The sequence below is a fragment of the Chionomys nivalis genome, chromosome 5 (assembly GCF_950005125.1).
Source record: "Chionomys nivalis chromosome 5, mChiNiv1.1, whole genome shotgun sequence".
In the NCBI taxonomy this organism is placed as follows: Eukaryota; Metazoa; Chordata; class Mammalia; order Rodentia; family Cricetidae; genus Chionomys; species Chionomys nivalis.
Genome location: NC_080090.1, coordinates 25,871,274 through 25,885,947, shown reverse-complemented (window position 1 = coordinate 25,885,947; position 14,674 = coordinate 25,871,274). Strand labels below are relative to the sequence as shown.

At 47.3% G+C, this 14,674-nt stretch overlaps 1 protein-coding gene across 9 annotated transcripts in view; it reads right to left on the bottom strand.

The window, feature by feature from the left end:
* The window catches only part of Cacna1d (calcium voltage-gated channel subunit alpha1 D), a 300,492-nt gene extending 290,387 nt beyond the window's left edge, over window positions 1-10,105 (bottom strand). For all 9 annotated transcript variants that reach the window (XR_009057169.1, XM_057770881.1, XM_057770882.1 and 6 more), the window contains exons 1-3: window positions 9,630-10,105; window positions 7,372-7,681; window positions 3,694-3,799 (exon numbers count right to left, since the gene is read on the bottom strand). Coding sequence is in view for 8 of the 9 variants with exons in the window: in XM_057770881.1 (XP_057626864.1) it covers window positions 3,694-3,799; window positions 7,372-7,681; window positions 9,630-9,696 (483 nt within the window). In the remaining variant the exon portion in view is untranslated. The remainder of the gene's footprint in view (window positions 1-3,693; window positions 3,800-7,371; window positions 7,682-9,629) is intronic.
* Between the last annotated feature and the right edge of the window lie 4,569 nt (window positions 10,106-14,674).

Sequence of the window (14,674 nt, the reverse complement as noted above, 5' to 3'; positions counted from 1 at the left end):
CACTGTGCCAGGCGTGGTCGAGAAGATAAATGGGCCACTGAGTAAGAACCTACAAAGGACTACGAGAGGAAGATTGTTCAAGTCTTCAGATCTGGGTCAGAAAGGTTTCATACAGGAGACCTAGGCTTGAGACAATTGTGCGGCTATGTGGGATCATCTCAGGGGAAGAAAACAGCACCAAGAAAAAAACAGAACAGGACAAGCAGAAGAGGGGAGAACTTGGGAGCTTGGGGTGAATAAACAGAGAAGGCACAGCTAAGGAGCAGAGAAGGGAACAACAAAGGCCAGGTGGCCCCAAGCCACAGACTTAGGCCTCTCCCCCGTGGGCCATGGGAGCCACAGAAGCCTCAGGTCTATGCCAGAAAAGCGTCTGATAGTTGGAGGGATAAAGAGGAAGGGAAAGATGGCAACATTCTAAAATCACAGACACGAGTCTCAACAAGATGAGGCCAAGAGTTGGCAAAACTTTTGTTCAGTTTAAAAACTTCTTTCCTGAGACCTGGTCGGAGGGAGGCTGACGCATGGAGAAGCTAGTCCTCCGTGGTGCCAAGGGGGCTGGGGCAGACAGCAAGAGTGCTCTGCACGGTAGGTGGGAAGGCCCCTCTCAGACAATCTGAATAGGGCAGAGAAGTGAGAGAGACTCTCACCTGTCGGGGAAGAGGAGAGGGACAGCTGTACTGACCGGACCCTGTTGACCACATCAGTTTGCTACGGGAAACCAAAGGCTGGAACATGAATGAAGTTCAGTGTGTCTCCCCCAGGGAAATGCAATTTACAATCACTCCCCACTCAGACACCTGACACCCGAAAAACCTCTCTCCTTGGTGCCAGCAAGGACAGAAAGGAAACGCTACACACTTTAGGAGGAACGGAGGAGATCCAGCTCCTGGGAGGGTATTACTGTGGGAACCCAGTGAGCCTCACCGTTTCCATGGCTTCAGCCTCCACTCAGCAAGTCCACAAATGAAAGCTGCATAGAGACTTAGTGTCCACGCTTTAAAAAATAATAATAACAACAATCTAACCCTGGGAAAACTTGTTGCCACCAAGGTAGTCTCCAAGTCCCCAACGCTGGATGTGTTTACACACAACACAGACCAAACCCAGACTGGACCCCAGGGGGATGGTCACATGCCTTACCCAACAAAAGTATTCATTTCACGACAAACGACCTGAAATGGGCAGACACACATCAGCCATAAGCTAGCCCTGTTTCTCAGTCTGAGGACTTCTCACACACACGCAGAGAAAACTGCCAGAGCCCGGATCCACCCAGCCTTGCAAGCCAGGTAGGCTTCTGCCCTTTGCTTTGTCATTCACATTAAATGAAAGGTATTTACTACAGATGAGAACGGGCTTTGCCCAGCTGCCTCTGAACCAATCCCAAAAATAGAGCAATCACTTTGGTACAAATTGGGTCAAATGTATAAAAAATAAAAAAATATTTAAAAAAAAAACTGACTCCCCTGTGGGAGGACAGACATGGCATGGGACCTTACTCAGAGTCAGGGGTAAATCCACCAAGATCCTCCCTTCCCAGAGTGGGAAAGGAGACGTTTGAAGTCAGGCAGTGTATAAACTCATCTGACCATGTGACCAGACAAGTGAAAGCAAATCAGGGACTTTAATGCCCAGAGTTTGGGGATGCTCAGTGAAAAAAATCAAAGGAATAAATATTGGTTTTCAGAAAGGCTGGCCAAGCTAATACACGGCCCACCTCTGGTCAGAACAAGCTTAGTACTTCAGAACTACCCAGAAAGGACCCGCTGGGAAGGGCTAAAGGGGAAGAGGGAAGACTTTGCTATTACCCTCTTATCTTATTTCCTTACTTTTTAGCTGAAATGTCCAAATGGCCTGGCACTTCTATTGGTGTCCTGAATTTCCTTAGGAGGAAACAAATCTGACTATTAATTGGCTTACCCATTCGGCTACATTAATTATTCAACTGACAGAAATTAATCTGCCATTCTGAAAGGTATTTATTTTCTACGTTTGTTTAATCATTTCTCTTGAGCTACAAAAAGCAACAAACTGGGTCACCACTCACGTTGTTAAATTTGGTAACAAGGCTAACACCATCTGTGGCCTAGACTACAATGACCCATCCCCATTGAAGGAGGCTTTCCACCACTTCCGTGTTTCCTTTTTAAAGTGATAATCTAAAGTCTACAACTGAACTAAAGGTCATTTAAAATGTCCAAAGTCCCACAGGTAATCCTCTCAGAGCAGAGGGAGGGTATGTGTGTGCGTGTATGTGTGCGTGCGTGTGTGTGTGTGTGTGTGTGTTCATTCTTATTCGGCATAGTTTTCAGGAGTAATAGCCAAAATTTTTAATTCTTTAGAAAGCAAACTGTCAAAACCCAAATACAAACAGACATCATGTTACACCTGAAATATATACAGCATTTAAAATGTCATAAGAAATCCTGAACATAAACCATGAAAGCCCAATTCATAAAAACATAGCTTCACTTCAGGCTGCCAGCCAACCTCTGCCTGACCAGGGAAAGCCTAGTGCATAGCACATTTGCCTTTGCAGCCTTGGCTTGGCTAAAAATACTTCTACACCAGAATCCAAAGCTAACGGAGCCACCTAAAAGAGAACCGAGCTTCCTACTACCCAACATTCCCTCCCTCGTCTACCATTCTATGTGGTTTAGGATTGTGAAGAATTAGCCCTTGCGAGAAGGATGTGACAAGGCCAAAAAATACCGACATGGCTTCCGCACAAGAAAGACAACAGAACGTTACAGGTTTTTAAATAAGCCTAGAGATCTAAGCCAGTCTCCTTAACTGCCATGTGGGTGAACGGCAATGTGAAAAAGAACCAAGATGTGCCCCCCAATATACCTAGTGGGCAGCTGAGTGGGACAAGATCCAAATTTCAATCCAATGTTCTTCAGTGCCTTTCGTTTTAAAAACTCTATCAATTTTTTCCCCAAAGGAAGTTCCATGAAATACGAGTTTCATGATATCAAACTCTTCTGCCAAAAAACTGCTTAAAGAATGCATAACCAATTACTTTCAGTGATGGCTGAGTTAAACAAAATGAAATCTGTTTTGAACTGTACAACTTCCCAGAGATTTTTCTCAACTCATGTACACTGTAAATTTTTAAGAGGGCAATAAAGTATATGGAAGCATCCTGGAGCGTTTAACCATAGATTCGCTTAAAAATCTACTTGAATTATTTTTGAAGGCTGTGTGGTATAAACTCCATTGTCATACTGATTTATTTCCCAAATTGCATTCTATATAATTAGATTTGTTGTAGTCTACATCTATAAAAATTAATGGTTTGCATACAAAATCCATGATAATTCTTACCAGAAAAATTAACCACGGTACCTACCACTCAAAAATAATGCTGTATTTTTTAAAAGCTAACATTATGTACCAAAAGCCTGTGGAACAAGAAAAGTTACTTTAAAACCCTTCCGCAGATTTCTCCCATAAAAGTTCCATTTCTATTTATATAAGACTCGTGACTTTGAACACTTTCATTCAGCAGAAATGTAAGAATTCAGGTCGAATATAAAAACCAGTAACAACAACATAACCGCACTGTTACAAAGCTCTGGAAAATACAGCACACATAATCGTAAACCACACCATGCACAAAGCTGACTGCCAGCTGAGGTACAAGACAGGGCAACGGTACATCATCGCAGGCAGAAAGTCTAAGTCACTTACCAAGTTATGATTTGTTGAATTAGAATCATCTTCAGGGAATGGGATGTAAATAGCTAAGGCCACACAATTGGCAAAAATAGCCAATAATATAAATATGTCAAATGGTCTGAAAGATTTTGTCAAGGTACATATATGCATTATGCAAACATCAGACACCCCTCTAATCGTGTCCCCAATCATTACTTTTAAGATGAAAATCACCTACCCATCACCCACCCCCGTCCCCTCACCTGCACACACCATTCCGTGACTACTGAGTTTTCAGCAGAAGTAACTTTCCCTGGCCCCTCACACTAGGTTGTCCTACCCTGCGACCTCCATCAGCCCTTTCTTCCGCTGCAAGGATCATGTTACTCTCTCATTCATGGGTGCACATAGTATATTAAAACCTGGGAGTAAAAAGCATCTTGGTAGGTCACTGTGTAAAGCAGTTCTCTGCTTTCTGTGACTTAGAAAGTGACAAGGATCTTACTAAATCAGCTGTCGTAGACACAGAAAGGTAACCAGTATGGCACTGACCTTTCCCACAGATCCTTGCCCCCATGTTAGAGCCATTTTCTCAGAGACTGTTCCTGGCTGAGTCAGTCTAAACTCCAGATGGGGGACCTGTCCAGGCAAAGACATTGGGACTATCTCCATCTTTTCTGTGACCCTGTGTGACATGTCCCCGCACCTCAGATGCTGTGATAACCAGGCTGCCAGCTCTCTGCTCTGCCTTCTCTACCAGAGTAATCAATAACTGTAACTGTTTCAGATTAGAGCTAGGCTCCACTCACTTCATAATGTGCTGTTTCTGTGTTCAATTTATAAACAAATTAAATTTAAAAGCCACCAGAAATCAGCACCAGACACTTTCAAAACAGACTCTCATGATTTAAAATCTTGGAGGGCTGTCTGGAAGAGTCACTTTGAGATGAGCCTTTAGCAGACACTTGCTTAAGCATTCTGTTAGTAAGAGGCACTGTCAAAACTGGCAACCCAGAGTTTGACATCTACCCATATAGCTGTTTTTCATCCCTTTCCAAACAGCAGGTTTGCTGAGCATAGGCCTAATAAGCAGATTCCTGGGCTTGAGTTTATAACACTCGCCCACAAGAGGTAAGGCGGCCGTTTTCTTAAATCCCCCACAGGTGCTAAAGATTCAGGGATAGGAACAGTTTCCTGCTAATGGCCTTCTGGGAACCCCCAAAGTGACGTAAGAAATAAATACCCCTTGCCTGCCTGGAGATAGATAACTTGGGGTTCTATAAAGCCTCACCTCTTTGAAGAGCTTGGAAAACTCACTGGAGCAAGGACTGGAATCACATTATCCTCTTACTAACTTTGATGGGTTTATTTTTAAGCCAGTTAGCTTTAATCATATTGATTTCTCAACTCCATTATAAAATCTTTTACCCATGGATCTGACTTTAGGAAGACTTCAAATTCCTTTTCATCTTTTTTTCCTCTTCACAGGTCCCCTCTGACACTTTAAGTCAACAGCCCTGAAGACACACTGAGAACTTCCCCTCCCCCACACCACCTTGCTTCCTCTCCTAGGTCTCAGGAAAGACCTAAAATGATAAAGCTGCAAATCTGACAACTGTGAACACTGCTCGGGCAGGCTAAATGTAAGACTCTGAGTATGTCCTTCTTGGCAGTGCTCTGAATCCAGTCGACAGACAGAGGCTATCTCACCGCCTATAACAACAAACAGGAGGGTCTGACCAACAGCTTCTTACAGGGGAACATGTCGCCCACCTCAGCCGCTTGCCAGCCAGTAACAACAAAGTGGCTTCTCCCATGGCTGACTGACTGAGCTGCTGAAGAAAGATGTCTATAGCTTTTCCCAAAAATGGAAGGGGTCGTTTACCACCTGTTATAGAAATGGCCCCCACTGTATACAGACATTCTGAACTGGCAGCCATGTCTCCTAAGACCCGGCCACATACCTGCACCTGGCAGCTCAAGAAAGGGAGACAGTGGTGCGACCCAGGAATTCATTCTGACATATAAACTCCTGTGCACAAAGGGAGCAGCACTTCGTTCCCCAGAAAATGAAAGCCTCCTTTGAGAGATCTCTGTTTACTCCAGTCACCTCACGCCAACCTCAGAAGGAGGGTATGTGGCCAGCAAGTGCACACCGCCTCTCAACTCCAGTGAGACCACCTAAGCACACTCTAACTTAGCAGCCCCCTCTTGGCCTGTGTGATGTTCTGTCCTCAGACTAGAGACTTTCAAGAGAAAATGTACACCCACAGCCCCAAGTATGTGAGAAACGCCATAACTCACTCTAGAGGAGAGACATCTGTGCTAGGAGAAAAAGCACGTGCAAACCTTCATATCCTGCCCTGGCATTCAGCTGCTCTCTCCAAAACCTTTCTAGACAGTTGCTTCATTTTAACTCCTGTCCATGAGCAGACAAAATAAATGAGCTAAGACAGAGATCATGCAGACAACTGCCTCAATGGGTACCTAGATTTTTAGGGGGTCTTCGTCCCCACTTTCTAGCTGGCACCCAGCAATCTTACAACATGGTTTCTCCCTCCTCTGAGCCATGTACACACCCCTGCCTGCTGCCAGGAAATACTCAGAGGGCCTATTGGCCCCAAACACCCTTCTGGGAAAATGGAATGCTTTATTTTACCCAGCCCAGAAAAAGCATCTGATTAATTAGAAAGTATGAGCTCAAGAGAAGGAAGGCTTCCGCCTAGGCGGGGGAGCCTGGCCCCCAAGTCTGGGGAGGGGAATAAGCAGGTAGAAGCAATATTGTTTTCCAAGTTCTGGGGTGTGGCAACCATCCTGAGGGCAATCAAAGTTCAGTTTTAAAAATACAGAGACCCCCAGAAATGTAACTCCAGTGCAGTCTGAGGATATAGTCGGATATATATACACACACATGTGCGACACCTGCCAGCTCCTCCCCTGAGACAGCCAATTGTCACTCACAGTGCTTGAAGGAAGAGGCGCTCACCAGCCTCCCCTGCACTGCTCCTGTGTCTTCCTGGCTACATGGCTTTTTTTCTCTCTCTCTTTTTTTTTTAGTTTAACAAAAGGAAATTCCAGGAAATCATAGCATTTATCAGCCAATGATAATAAGTAATAATAACATCAAAAGTAATCCCTCCCTATGAAGCAAGTGTTCACGTTTACAGCTACCTGAACAATTAGAATCACCAAATAGCAGAGCCAGAAGCAACCATAGCATTCACTATAGACACAAAGGCAGACTCCACTAAAAGTCACTTCTAGTACAGACTGAAGATAGTCTCAATCTTTTTAATATTTACTTATTTATTGAATCAGCATACCTCATCTTCAACAAGTTAAATGCATCTAACTGCCCCCCAAACCCTAACAGCTTTAAAACTATCTGGCAGCCTATGACCAAAGGTCACTTTCGTATTTTAACTCCCTACCACTTTGAAGTTGCAATCTTCACTTCCTTCCCCCAGCGCCACACACACACACACACACACACACACACGTCAAGGCTAAATATACCCATGGAGCCGCCCTCCACAAGCTGAGGAGAGCTGAGAAGATAGGAAGCTGTAGTCCATGAAACCCCTTGCCTACAGTTTCTATTGCTCACATTCCAGAATGCTGAAGAAGCCTTCGATAAGTGTCACTGCACACAGCAAATCCTTTTGAAGCACAGATGGTGAATGAGGAGGACTTCCCACAGAAAAAGGATACTTCCATTCCACTATACTAATGCAGGCTCTTCGGATGGGGTTATTGAGAGATAAACAGAAAAGAGCGCGGGCAGGCCGGCTGTTGGATGAGTTACCCTGTTTTTTGCTCTTGGCGTATTGCTGACGTTTTCTTTGGGAGAGAGATCCTACAGGTGGGGGGGCGGAGGTGCTCATGGTCTGGGCGGCCTTGGCCTGCCTAGCAGCATCGATGGCAGCTTGCCAAGACAGGACAGTCTGCTTGGAGCTGTTCGGCTGAGAAGCTGGTCCTTCACCAGAAATAGGGAGTCTGGAGCCTCTTGCATAGTTTGCCTCTGAGGAGAAGGAGAAAAGAGATTTAAAAACAAAACAAACAAAGAAAAGAAAATTTTCGTCCGTATTATCTTTAAAAAGCAAAGATGTCTCCCATCAATAATAAAAGGGATCATTCTTGCGTTTCCATTTGAACTTTGTATCCCATTTTTCACAAGTACCGGGGTTTGGTCAGGCAACACAACAGGAAGAGTCCACAGAGCTCTGCTCTGAGTGTCTGTCAATCATGCAGGGTCATTGCTGCACCACCCCGATCGCATTAATACTCTTCTATCCCCGTGTCTTCAAAAGGAATCTTTTAGTGCATGTCTCTGACACGCTGAGGCTGTTCTCAATTCACCCTGTGTCTTCTCTGACTTTGAAAACACATGGATCTCTCATGGCCTAACAGATGAGCACAACTGCCTTTCTCTGAACATACTAACACACACAGCCAATAATTAGATAGTCTTAACCATTTTTAGGGTGTTCCTCCAAGATCTTTCCACAGCCACAAATGCTTTTTTTTTTTCAAAAAAAAAAAAAAAAGAAAGAAAGAAAGAAAAGTCTTCTCTGGCACCAGGCAATACCAAGAGCCCCATAACAAATATCTAGATTATGCACTAACACTTCCTGCAAATGAAAATTCATGATGCTTGAGACTCATTTCCTCCACAAGCTTCCGAAAACAGAAAAACATCTTTAAGGCTTTTTTGCATTTTAAATTGCAGCAGCAGCGGCAGCAGTGGCAATGGCAGCGGCAGCCAAGCCACCATCCAGTCAGCCTGCACCCCTACACCTAAGAGACAGGATGCATTATGCCAGGGAGCCTCAAGGCCTATGCAAGAATTAACTCATTGCCTGGAGCATCCAGTTATACACAAGACGAAAACCCACGGGGGCCTCCATGTCAATGTCCCTGAGCCACAGGCCATTCCTTGGCTGGTCTCACAGGTGCCCACATTGGATCACCATCTCCTCTGCTAAAGCAGAAGTCAAAGCGAGAGTGGTGACAGAGAGGAAGGAGGGATGGGCGTTTGCAAAACCAATTATCACTAAGTAAAGAGTCCAAGCAATCACCGGTCTCCTGGCCGGCAAGACTGAGACAGAAGCAAAGCAGGCAGGCAGTACACAATCTGAGCCCAGGGACTAGTCTTGTCAAGCTTTTCCTTTGAGACGCGCTCACCGGGAAAGGTGTCAAGCATACCAGGGTTGGGAGATGGCAACGACCTCCAAAGAGGGAGGCTGGTCAAAAGCCACCCCAACCCCCTAGACCCAGCCCCGCTGGTGTGGAAACTGCACGTGGTGCTGTGACCGGGGCTGAGTTGCAGAGCCCCACAGCGGCAGGGACTCACTGGGCATTGCTAGGTTACGGACGTGTGCACAGGAGCCGCAGGGAGCGGGAATACACACTCCAACCGACCCTGTTCCCCCATATCCCAAGACCTGGGCTTCTCTCAAGAGAGGATGGATATGCGCTTTACCAAGCGACCCAGGGGGTAAAAGTGGAACGGTCCTAGAATTTTCCTGATGCTAGGGACCTTCTTCTTAGTCAACCAGGGCGGGGGGAGGAGGGGAAGGAGAGAAGAGGCTGGAGAGGGGGCACAGGCTGAAGACTAACACCCTCCTCTTCCATCGTTCGGGGGCAATGAAAGAAGAAAGTTGAGCCCGAGGACACTGAACGTGAACCACCTCACTCGCACCCCTTGGCTGCACAGTACTCCACACACCCAATGGCCGCCCCCCACCCCAACAAATGCAGAATTAACTCTGACATTCAGGGCCTGAAGGGGGAGAGCGGAGTAGCTGCTGCGCATCTCCCCTTTCTATGTAGATGACACCAAGCCAGAAGCATCATCTCCAACCCCCTCAATCCACCCAATGCATGGGAGATGGGGGGGGGGGCGTTGGAAGAGGAGGATCATGATAGGATGAGGTTTAGCAGCGGGTACCCGGGCTCTAGCTGCTCACCATTCGCGTGGTCCTCTTGCTGCTGCCGTTGATGCTGCATTTTTTTCATCATCATCATCATCATCATCCACGAACATTTATTGAGCGCCTACTGTGTGCAGGGCACTATGCTCAGCGTAAGGGAGGGGGAGGAACGGGTAAGGGGGGTTACGGATGGGTAGGAGCCGCGGTCCCTGCCCTTATTTTCGCTTCAGCAGGGGGTGGGGAAGGACAGAGACAAATAACCAAAAATAAGGATAATTTATAAAAACCGCCTGCCACCCACGCGCCTTCTTTTTTCAAAAATGGAGCAAAATAAACTTTTTGTAAAAAATAAAATCAGATGTATATATTATCTTGATAATATATACATGTAATTTTTTTGCTGCAAAGGAGAATTGGCTTGGTCCCCTCCTCTAGCAGAGGAACGCCGCGGTGGTGCCCGCCCGGCCTCCCGGGCCACTCGGCGCGCCCCCCATGCCTCCCGTCCGCCCGCCGCGGTGCCCGGTGCCCCGCCGCCGCCCGCGCCGCCGCTGGCTCGGGACCGCGGGCAGCCGGAGCTCACATCCGGGGACGGAGGCGCTCGCCCGCCCGCTCCGCGCCCGCCGCGCCGCGCTGCACGCCGGCTTCGCCCTGGCGACGCTGCGCGCCCGCCGCCGTCCCCCGCCCTCCCCCGCGCGCCCGGGCCTCCCACCGGCCGCGCCGCGCCCCAGCTGCCGGCCTGCGGCCCACACGCCCCCCGGACTTCACGGCGCGCGACTCGGACGCCGCCACCCCCGGCCTGGCGCGGCCGACCGAGGGTTAAGCGCGCTGCAGCCGCCAGCCGCCGGGTTAACCCCCTCGGCTCCGCGCCCCTTCCCCGAGCCAGGCCCGTGGGGCCCCGTGCCTGCTGGAGGGGGCGCGGATGCGCCGCTCCTCGGCAAGGCTTCCCCGGGCGGAGGCTGCTGGGGCTCCGGGGGTCCGCCGGCCGAGTTCAGGAGGTCCGAGCTCACGGCACACCTGGGGAAGGCCCCGCCCCCCCCGGGGGGGGGACCCAGGTGCCCGCAGGCAATCGCCGCTGTGGCATCAGAGCTCATGGTTCGCTGGCTCTGCCTAAACTAGACAGGCGTCCCCCACCCCGCTTCCTCCAGTTTTGGGGTACAGAGGAATGAGAGAGCCCTGCTCTTTAGGGAGCACCAACTGTCCTCCGGTAACTGCCCTCAGCCCTGACTCCCTCCCTCGCCTTTTGCATACGTGGCGGTGGGCTCCCTCCCTCTCACCACCTCCACGTGTGTTTGGAGGCAGGTACAGAGAAGTAACAGCCAAGGACTTTGAAACCACTAGTGCCGAGAGGTGTACAGTGCAGCTCAGATAGATGACTCGTCTGGGAATGAATACTTTGTTTTGTACCTTCTCGGCCTCCTGTTTGGAGTGGGGGAGGTCTACAGGCCTCAGCTCCTGTCAAGAGGGGGAAAATACTGTATCTAGTGGATGACTGATATTTTTCATTTAGCTTGGCGCTGGCTGTTGGGAAAAGGCGTCAGCTTTGTTACTTTGCAGGATTCGACTTATTTGCCTTTGTTCGGATCTGCTTGTTCCCGCTGAGTTTTAGAACGGTTGAGAACAGTGTCTTTATAGCAAAAGACTCTGCGTGAATTAAGAAAATAAATGTTTATGGGAAGGTGCTCCTTGCTCAAGGACGACATGCTGAGCATCTTTGATTGTTGCAGGGATCCACCTGGGAAGCATGGATCTCCAGGGTTCTTCTGAAATGGGGCCTGGTCAGGAAAAGAGAAAAACAATCATGCTTTTCTGTTATTCTTCATTTGTATTTTGGAGAGAGCCAAGGTTGGGAATTCTGCTTGTCATAGGGAGCTGGACTGAGCCACCTCACCTGTGACTGTTGCTTAGCTGAAATCTAAAAGGATTTCTTCGTACATGTGGCTGTCTACTTATTCTTTGGAAGGACAGATTGGCAAGGAAGCACATGTCACAATCAGAATTCCAGGTTTAAAGTTTAGTCTCTGGAGGCATATATCAAAATGTCATCCTAATGCTGGCCCATGGTCCAGAGCTGCCAGCGTTCACAGGGCATCTGGAATCTGTGGCACAGCCCCTTTCTCAAGAACAAGTCACCTAGTGACAGGAACAAAAGTCCAACTTCATTCACTGCTTCTTAACTGAGGACGGGGAGGACGCAGGGCACAGGGCAGTGGCGCTATACTGCCTGTCATCAAAGTGATGAACATAAAGCATTATACAATTGTCAGAACCCATCGTCCTATGCACCACAAATCTGGACCATAATACAAACTGCAGGCATTAGCTAATAATAACCCATTGGTATGGTTCAATAGTGATAGCAAGTGTACCACACCAATACAAGATGTAATAAGAGAAACTGGTGGAAACCGAGACTTGAAAATTCTACTGTGTGAATTCCCTGAAAATCTCAAAATTTGTTCAAGTCTTAAAAAAAAAAAAAGGTGCTAATTTTATAGGGCAGGCAGAGTGAGTGGTGGGAAGAATGAAGACATGAAAAAGACTGTTGCTCAGAATGGGAGCTGGTGGAAAATGAGCAGGTGCACAAAGTTCATGTGGACTCTGGGAGGAAGGAGGCTCAGACCCAGTGAAGAAAGCTGTTTGTTGGTTGGCTAACACTATCCAGCGCGCCTCTGTCTGGGAACCAATGGAGGTGTTTTCACTGAGAGGATTATCAACTTTGCCGTTTCGGTTCTACACTCAGGATATGGACGGAGTTTATTGAACTGAAGTTTTTTTTTTAATGTTGTGACATTTATGTGTTTGTAGAAGTCACAGGACAAACTTCAGTACTCAGCGCTGAATTGAACACAGGTGGTCCAACTTGACGTTAAATGCTGTCACCCACTGAGCCCCTGGAACTGAAGCTTTGGGCTTTCCATCTTTCTGATGTCATCAGCAAGTTTTAAGGATTTGGAATTTTAGTGGGTTTTTGTTTTTTGTTTTTTTACTTTTATTTTTTGAGACAGAGTTGGGTTCTAGGATTTCGTTGCTCTGTTTCCCCACTCTCCACTGTTCTGCATGCTTTGGTCTGTCTGAGTGATTTAAATATACTTATTTCCATGATACGGTAAGTTTCTGGGGAAACGAGTAGTAACTAGTATTTCTGTAGGTTTTCTGTATGTCAGGCTCTTATGTAGGCACTTTGCTTGTCTTAACTCATTTGATTCTCATACTAAGCCTATGAGAAAAAATGCTGTAAATTCTCATATCTTTGGAGCAGACAAGATTGACACCTAGGAGTTGGGCAACTTGTGACAAATCACACAGCTCCCTAGTGCAGAGGCACTAAGACGTGAGGAAAGGCCAGAACGGACGTCTTCTATCTATTCTGATGGCTTCTGGGGGAGGGACAGTCATTGCCTTAGATTGTGTATGAAAGAGCAAGCCCACCAAGCTCCCCTGGATAGTTTCAAATTCAGCCTCACAGATGTTTCTGGTTAAACTCAGAAGGTCACAGGCAAAGAACAAAAAGGCCTGAATCTGAGTAAAGGGACCTCTAGGGAGCAGACCAGGACCACAGGAAGAGGAGGAAGAGTGGCGGGTGGACTGAGAAAAACAGAATGCACTATCCACATGAAATTGTCAGAGTGAATTTAATCGATTCTTTTAAATGCAAAAAAAAAGTAGATGTTAGTTCTAAACCAACCGCATGTGCAAGCATTCAGCTGTATACTAGCCCTGACCCAGGGCATTCTTCTCCATGCCTTTAAAATAGAAAACATCCCCACTTAAAGGCGCAGAGCTGGCATCGTACGTGTGGCTGTCTACATGCATTGCATCTCAAGGCTCCCTCCTGACCCCAGCCCGTGGCCTCCACCAGCTCAGACACACCATCACAAACAACTCTGACCTCCCTCCCACTCCATCTTGTGTGAAGAGACCTCGCGTCACTTCCGTACCCATCAGATGCTTCTCCTCTGCCCCCACATCCAGCCTAAACTCCCGTGACCAGCTTCCAGCCTATCCTTCTGCTGGGTTCACCTTCACCGTGGTCAGCTGTCTCCTCATTAGGCCGTGAACATGCTGTGCTCATTTCTGACTCTGTCTTGGCTCAGATTTAGTCACTGACCTGAAATCCCTGCCTTGCTGACCTCTGACTAAACTCTCCCTATTTAACAAGCCTCTGTGGGGGGTCCCTCCTTCCTACCAAGAGCCTCCAGTGATGGTTCCAGCCACCTACCTAATGGGTGAACCCCTCACCTCCCACCCCTTCCCTAAAGGTCTGTAGCTCCAGTTATTTCTTTAGTAGTGTGGCTTTTGTGTCAAGTGAGATTCCCTTTTGGCTGTAAATCCTGAGTCTCCAAACACAATTCAGATTCTTAAGCAAGAATCCTCTCTGAACCCCCTCCTCCAGCCACCAAGTGTTGTGTTCCCAGCAGGCACTAAATATTCTGATTAATTTTCATGGGATCATAAAAGCTCATAGATGTCTCTAGGAATTGTCAGCTAATATTTACCAAAATCCCATAAAGTTTATTGCAGCACACACAGCCCTCTGATGGTAAAAATATAAAATAGAAAATCGGGTCCTTTGCACACTAGGAAACCTAATTAAAAGAGACAAGCAAATACATCCTGAAGGCTATATGCAGAATCTATCCGCAAACACCGGGAAGTTGGGTCTGAAAAGTCTCTCCGCCCACAGACCCAGGTGCAGAGAGACTGGCTCTGACCTACTAACCACTAGAAGAGGAAATGAGGTGGTTTGGGGCTGTGTGTCCTGATGACATAAGCGAAGTTGTGAACATGAACGGAGACCAGGAAGCCAGCAGTCGGCTGGGACCTAGCAGAGCTTAGGGGAGAAGGGTAGGAAGATGTAAAATCAGGGCCAGGGGGTCGCTAATTCTAGCTTTCTAGTCAGGGTGTTTTCCTATAGGCTGGCAATACCTATACATACCCTTAAAGAGTCTTCAATTATGATAGTTCCCATGAAGCTTCCACTAGATAGATTTTTATCGATTGATATCTACCATATTCAAAATTAAAACTGAGAACGTTGAAAAATAGCTTTAAAGTAGTAATATCATTATATGCTAGCATAC